The sequence below is a fragment of the Cygnus olor genome, chromosome 15 (genome assembly GCF_009769625.2).
Source record: "Cygnus olor isolate bCygOlo1 chromosome 15, bCygOlo1.pri.v2, whole genome shotgun sequence".
In the NCBI taxonomy this organism is placed as follows: Eukaryota; Metazoa; Chordata; class Aves; order Anseriformes; family Anatidae; genus Cygnus; species Cygnus olor.
In genome coordinates, this window is record NC_049183.1 from 12,072,815 (window position 1) to 12,080,000 (window position 7,186).

The following is a 7,186-nucleotide window of genomic DNA, read 5'->3' on the forward strand; positions in this document are numbered from 1 at the left end:
GCCTTTAAAGCAGCAGCAATTGACAAGGAAGCAATTATTAAATTTTGATGTTCAAAAATAAAAAAAAAAAAATAGAAGAAGAAGAAAACGGCTTCTATAATTTGTGTTTTAGATGGAGAGCAATATAAAGAGATATCAAGGCCGAGAGCCATCAAAAGCCTCTCCCCCTCCCCATGAAAGCTTCTCTCAAACACTTTAAGAGAGATTTTTAGAAGCTCGACAAGGATCCTAGAAACATTAAAACAGAAGTCGATTTTAAATGTGCACATTGAAATGCACAGAGCCGCTTACTACGTGGACTTGCACTTGAGGTCAAGTGACGGACGGATTGTATGCTTCTCCATAATAATATTAATTAAACAATTTGCATGCTAATAAGGTAACAATTATCAGGGCTTCTGTTGAAAGATTCAGGTTATTACAACACGCCAATCTGGAGGCCAGGGGTCAGGGAGTGAGAGGCGAGAGAAATTTCAACTCAAATTAACATTCTGTCAGCTCCAGAAAATGGGATAAATAAAGTCGAATTAATTCATTATAATAAAGAGAGAGAGAGAAAAGTCCCCCTTCTCTTATTCTGGGCTGGATTGATTACCATTCTGTATTCAGAAACACGTCCCCCTCGCATTCCTCTCCTGAAATCCGACAGAAAATGAGGCATTTATTGCTACAGGCAAAATTTGGTCCAGTGGACACAGTTTACATTTAGTATTTATAGAGAAAGAAATTAAATTATGGTGAAAAGTGAAGCCCTTGACCCCAGAATTAATACCAACCCCATCATTTTCTTATTTCTGTTAAGGCTGTGTAGTCCAAATTCAAGCTACCTTTTAGCTCTAAGCAGAGGCAGGGAGACCATAATTAAACTAATCTATAGGGGGGAGGGAGGGAGCAGCAATAATACAGCAGTATATTGTATGGCATTCAATTAGGTGAATAAATACAGTTCCGGACAGACAACATAGATTAGAGACTCGACTTCCTTTTTATTTCAATTTTAGCTTCTCTCTCTCACACACTCACACGAACAAGCACTGTGGAATGCATCATCTTGACTGGATATTTTATAACTGGAAAATCTATTTGTATGTTTTCCAGAGATAAAGTGTCTCTCCCTCTTTCCCCTTCCTCCCTCTCTCTCTCCCTTTCCCTTCTATTTCATCATTTTTTCCCCCCTTTTCTCCCCCCCGCCCGCCCCCCGACTCGAAGCATTTCATTCCGCACGAACCTCCCAGGAAGATTTAAAGAGTTTGCTCCCCTTTTTGATTTTCCAGCCCAGCTCTTGCTCTCCCTCTCCTCTTTGTTAAACGCCAGCGCCGCCGGGCCCGGCGCTCCTCTCCCCGTCCCTTCCCAGCCCTTCCCTTCCCACCTTCCCGGGGCTCTGCTGGGAAGGGGGCAGGAGGCAGCCCCCCCCCCGACCCCCCCACCCCACTTTTGGGAAGGGCTTCTCCAGGGTCCTGGGGAAGAGGGCTCAAAGCCGGGGCTCCCCCCTCGCCCTCTCTTTCCTGGGGAAACCTTCCCTTGAATTATTAACTGGGGGAGCCCATCAATATTTTATTTGGGCGAAAACTTCGGCGGGGACGTAATTTAATTAGGACGAATTTGGCGGCTGTTTGGAGGCTGTTAATCACTGGCAGGGCGAAGAGCGGTGGGTGTGATGGGCTGCTTCTCCTGCGCGGGGAGGGGATGGCAAGGGAGGGGTGGGAACTTTATTTGGGTCTCATTTTTTTTTTTCCCTTTTCTTAAATTTGCTTTGGCCTCCTCTTTAGGAAGAAGAGGCTGCTCCTAGCTGTGGCTGCGCTCGCGGTTCCAGGCTTATGGTTGCTGCTGGGGAGGGGGGGGACCGTGGCCGAATCGATAGGAGATTGCATTAATTATGATTTCGATTGATATGCTCAAATCTCCTTCTAAACGCCGCAAAAGGCTCTTCCCTTTTCTTTCCCTTCTTTTTTTCTCCCCCCCCCTTTTTTTTTCTTCCCACCTCTCCATCCCTCTGCCCCCCTCCTCTCTCCCCTGTTATAGAGCCGGAGAGGAGATGAAAAGGCTTGTAGTTTTAAATTCAATGTGACAGCTCTGGAAAGAGCGGATGATGAATCTCCTATTATTGGATCAGTCTATTTGCCGCTCAATGTCTCTCTGTAATTGGAGCAACATCACTTTAAAGGTTCAGAGAGTAGAGCATTTCTGGTGAAAAATCCCCACAACACGCCGGTGAATGTTTTAAAGGGAAATCTATTAGTGATTTGGAGAGGGGAGGGGACAAGGGGGAAGAGGGTGGGTTGCGGGGGGGGGGAGGCGGTGTGTGTGTGTGTGTGTGTGTGTGTGTGCGCGCAACTCTTCTGTTTGGTATTTAACCGGGTATCAGGCAGGTCCGTGTGTTCCCCTCCGTCTCCCCCTCGCCCTCCCCTGCCCTCCCCGGGCTGGAGTTCGTCTCCGAGCCCCCCTCGTCTTGTTGTGACAGCTCTGATATTGTTTATTGAGGCTGGATGTCAGGTATAATTAGCAATCGATATGGAAAACGTTTGCTCCCCACACTGGCACGTCTCTGACGTCAGGAGCGATTAACGTTTCTTATTGGTCCCAAATTCCCCCAGCCTGAGCTAATTATTGGGAGCCTGATGTTGATAAAGTTAAAGCGCCCGGGCGCCCTGCAGCATGAGCCCCTCGCCGCGCCGCCTCCTCCTCCTCCGGCAGCAGCACCCCCGGCCCCAGCCGCCCCGCCGCCAGCACCCCCAGCCCCGACGGCACCCCCCGCCGCCGCCCTAAAGCCGCCCCCATGATGGACAGCCGCATCCTGGAGCATCCCCATGCCCAGTTCGGGGGCATGGTGGGCTTCCCTTACCCGCTCGGCCACCACCACGTCTACGAGCTGGCCGGCCACCAGCTGCAGTCGGCGGCCGCCTCCGTGCCCTTCTCCATCGATGGATTACTGAGCGGCTCCTGCGCCGCCTCCGTGGTCAACCCGGCGCCTCTCATCCCCTCGGGCTGTGGGGTGAGCGGGGACAGCCAGCCCTTCAAGCTCGCAGGTAGGAGCGGCCCCGGCCCTATTCCCATCCCTGCCCCGACCCCCGGCCCTATTCCCATCCCTTTCCCTATCCCCGACCCCATCCCTGCTCCGCGCCCCGCTCCGTGCGGGTACCGGGGTGCCTGGAGGAGGAAAGGGGGTGCTGCTACCCTCGGTCCCCCCCCGAGGGGACGGACGGGACGGGCTGGGGGGCAGCGGGAGCCGCCCCCCAGCTCCCAGCGGGCAGCGTGTGCCCCGAACAATAGCGGGGCCGGGCCGCCCCCAAACTTCTCCGCGGTGGGTGCTCGGGCCAGGCCGCCCTTCCCGCTATTTAAAAAATAAAAATAAAATAAAAGGGAGGGGGTGTCGGAGTTTGGGGAACGAATAGCGGTGTTTTTTTTGTCGTTGTTGTTATTTTCCAAGCGCTATAACCACAGGGAAAGGCTCTCCTGCCTTCCCCCGGCCTGCAGCACGGCTATTGTTCAGCTCCGCAAACGGCGCCCCAGCCTCCTTTTATCGAGCCTGGAACATCCTCCCTCCGCTAAAAATAAAAATTAATAATAATAAAAATCCGTTATTATGATCGCGATAATTTCCCCACCCGGCGGATAACGGGCGGGGCAGCCCGGGCCGTGAATCCCGGCACGGCAAAAGCCCGTCCTTGGGGAGGCCGGGGGCCGACGGAGGCTGCGGGGGGCCCAGAAGCTACTGGGGGAGGCCGGAGGCTGCTGGAGGCCCGGAGGCTTCGGGAGGATGGAGGCTGCCCAGCCCCGGGAGGCCCGCGTGGGACCGGAGGCCGTCTGGGGTGGCCGGGGAAGGGAAAGGGAGGGGGGGCCTTTAATTTTAATTTTATTTTTTTTTTTAATTCAACCTTTGGTGGCTGGAGCCTCTATCGGAACTTCTCTCTCTCTCTCTGCCAGCTGGGTGCCTGTGGCGAGCTTCCTTCAGGAATAAATGTTCAGTAAAGTACATTTTCGGAGGAGGCGAGGGCAGATCGGGTTCCTGCCCGTTTTTAGCGCAGGTGTGTGTTATAATCCCGCTATTTTACCAACGTTGCCGAGCACGAAAGTTAAAGGCTCCTGTGAATGGCAGGGAGGGGGGAGAAGGCCCGTCTTCCAGGGAGCTGAGGGTATTTCTGCCTTTTCAGACTCGGGTGACCCGGACAAAGAAAGTCCTGGCTGTAAAAGAAGACGAACCCGCACCAATTTTACTGGCTGGCAGCTCGAGGAGCTGGAAAAGGCGTTTAATGAGAGCCATTACCCGGACGTGTTTATGCGAGAGGCTCTGGCTCTCAGGCTGGACTTGGTGGAGTCCAGAGTGCAGGTAAAAAAACTCCAAACCTCCTCCCCTCCCGTCTCCCCGGGCCGAGATGCTCCTCCGGGAGCCCCAGCCCTGCTCCTGCCGGGGCTCCCCTTTTGTTCCCTGCCCTCGCTCGGTCGCCGCCGGTTCATTTCTATTATTTATTAAAAAAAAAAAAAAAAAAAAGGTTGGCTCGTAGACGGGCCACAAAGCGTGATATTGCAGCCTAGGTTCCTTAACCATTTTTATTTTTCCCCTGTAAATATTTTTTCCTAAACGAGCCGAGGGTGAAAAATTAACATACAAAGCTGAGACTTAATCACGGGTCGGGGTACGCTGGAAAATGGCAACGCAGCTCGCGGGAGCGGCGAGAGCTGCGGGACTCGCTCAACTTCATCTGAGCGGCCTGCTCGGGAGTAAGGGGGGGCTCCATCTCTTTGTTTAAAAATAAAAAAATAAAAAAATTAAATAGGGGTTGAGGCGGGGGATGCGGGATCGCGTCTCCCCGTGCTGCTGTACGTCGCGGTGGCTGCTCCGGCCGGGGGAGCGGGGCGCGGATGGGGCCGGGGGTCGCGTGGGGGCTGCGTGGCCGTGCAATGGGGGGGGGGGGGGGGAACGACACCCGGTTTGCACCCTCGGGGCCGTCCCCCCGGAGCTGAGCCGGCGCCGTTTGCGCGGTGCCTGCAGCGGCTTCTTTTGGCGGTGAGATGCCCGGGCGCCGCTCCCTAAAAAAGCACAGCTCGTCCCGGCGCGGCTCGTCCTCGTCCCCCGACGGCCCTCCCGGGGCGAAGGAGCCGGGCTGGGGTCGTGGAAACGCCGGGGCTGGGGCCGTGCTCGGGGCCCGGTGCTGCCAGCGGAGGGCCGGGGAGGGTTTTCTTTCTTTTTCTCATAAGCTAGACAAATAACATTAATTTAGGGGCTCATCCCACCTCGCTCCGCTCCCCGGGATGGGAAGGAGGTCCGGGCGAGGGGAGCCCCCCCTCTGCCTCTCGCCCGCTTATTGTGCTGTGTTTTATGGCTTTTTGCGAGCTGCTGCGAAGGGATCGGGCCCGGCCCCAGTGCTTCTGCACCCCTGGGCCGCGGGGAAGAGTTGGGGGGGTGGGGGACAACAGCCCTTCCCCCGTCCCCTCCGTCGGTGCTAGCAAGGCGCAGCGTGTGTGTGCGTGAGTGTGCACCCCCCACCCCTTCTTTCTACCCCATTAAAGAGCCGTGGATCTCTCTTGCTGCCTCCCCGGGCCCTGCAGATGGGGGCTGCCGGCACCTCGACGGGGGGGGACGGGGGAGGTCTGAGCTGCGCTGCTCCCTCCCCGCCGCCCTGGCCACCGCGGGGGGCCCGGTGCGCTGGGTGTTAACTGCTTCTCGTTGTTCGGTGTGTAGGTCTGGTTCCAAAACCGCCGGGCCAAATGGAGAAAGAAAGAAAACACCAAGAAGGGCCCGGGGCGGCCGGCTCACAACTCGCACCCCACGACGTGCAGCGGGGAGCCCATGGACCCCGAGGAGATCGCCCGCAAGGAGCTGGAGAAGATGGAGAAAAAGAAACGCAAGCACGAGAAAAAACTCCTCAAAAGCCAAAGCCGCCATCTCCACTCGCCCAGCGGCCTCTCCCTGCACAGCACGCCCAGCTCGGACAGCGACAGCGGCGGCGGGGGGGGGCTCTCGCCCGCCCCCCCGGAGGCGAAGCCCCGCGGGCAGCCCCCTCCGCCTCACCCGCCGCCCCCCGCCGCTCCCTCCGAGCCTCCCCCCGGTGGCTGCGAGCAGACGGCGGAGCCTTTCCACCCCAGCCAAAGAAGCGGGGCCGGGCGGCTCCAGCGGCCCCCCCCCGACAAGGACTGTGCCGCCGCCCCGTCGGGGGACGGCAGCGGAGGCGCGGGGGGGCCCCGCGGCGCCGGCGGCTTCCACAAGCTCAACCCGTTCAGCGTGGAGAGCCTGCTCTCCGACTCCCCCCCCCGCCGCAAAGCCTCCCTGGACTTCCCCAGCCTCCAGCCCTGCGCCCCCCGCACCCTGATCGGCAAAGGACACTTCTTGCTCTACCCCATCACCCAGCCGCTGGGTTTCATCGTGCCGCAGACCGCCCTCAAGGCCAGCCCGGGCCCCGAAGCGGGGCAGCCCCCCCGGGACTCCCCCCTGCCCGCCGCCAACCCGGGCCCCCCCCGGCTTCAGCGCGGAGCCGGCTCCCGTCGGAGCCCAGCCCGGCCCCGGCTCCACGGACTCGACGGCGGGGCCGGCGGCGCCGCCTCCCCCGGCCCCCGGAGCCTCGCCTCGCTCCGCGGCTTCTCACGGCGACCCCGCGGCGGCCGCCCCCGCCGAGGGGGGGTCTTTCCCCCGGCCCAAATCCCCCGTCAGGGCTCGGGATGCCAGCACGCCCAGGGACAAATCGGACTGCGGCCCCGCGGAGGCCGGCGGCCTCGACGGCGAGGAGGTGGACATGGACTGAGCGGGCGAAATTCCGGACAAACCCCGAAAAAAAAAAGCACCGCTTCCCCCCTACACCACCACCGCCGCCTCGAGGTCCGTGAGAAACGGGGGGGTGAAAAAAAAAGCGGGGGGGGGGCAAGGTTCTCCCCCCCCGTCCCCCAGACTTGCCGTTCCCAAAGCCGAGCGTGCCCGCGGGAGGTGGTGGCACAGCCGGGAGAGCAGCTCTTCCTCTCCTTAGAGTTTATCACAGGTCGATTCAGGTGATCAGTTAGAGCTTTTTGGTTTTTATATTTAAAACAGAGAAGAAAAAAAAAGGCGGAAAAAAAAAAGGCAAATTGTTTGTTAAGGCTTAGCAGCAGCTGGACTTTGTGGTGTGACAGAGTGTACCGCGACAACAACGGAACTCCTCAAAACCCTTGTAAAATGCAAAAATGTCTAAGAATATTTATATATGTAAAATTTTTGATA

The 7,186-nt window shown here is 57.8% G+C and overlaps 1 protein-coding gene across 1 annotated transcript; it reads left to right on the top strand.

The window, feature by feature from the left end:
- The first annotated feature begins 2,663 nt into the window (after positions 1-2,663).
- On the top strand, positions 2,664-6,872 carry UNCX (UNC homeobox). The gene is given in 4 exon segments (XM_040575042.1): positions 2,664-3,026; positions 4,152-4,327; positions 5,681-6,448; positions 6,450-6,872. Coding segments are annotated over 4 exon segments (1,482 nt in total). The 5' UTR covers positions 2,664-2,776; the 3' UTR covers positions 6,738-6,872.
- The last annotated feature ends 314 nt before the right edge of the window (positions 6,873-7,186 follow it).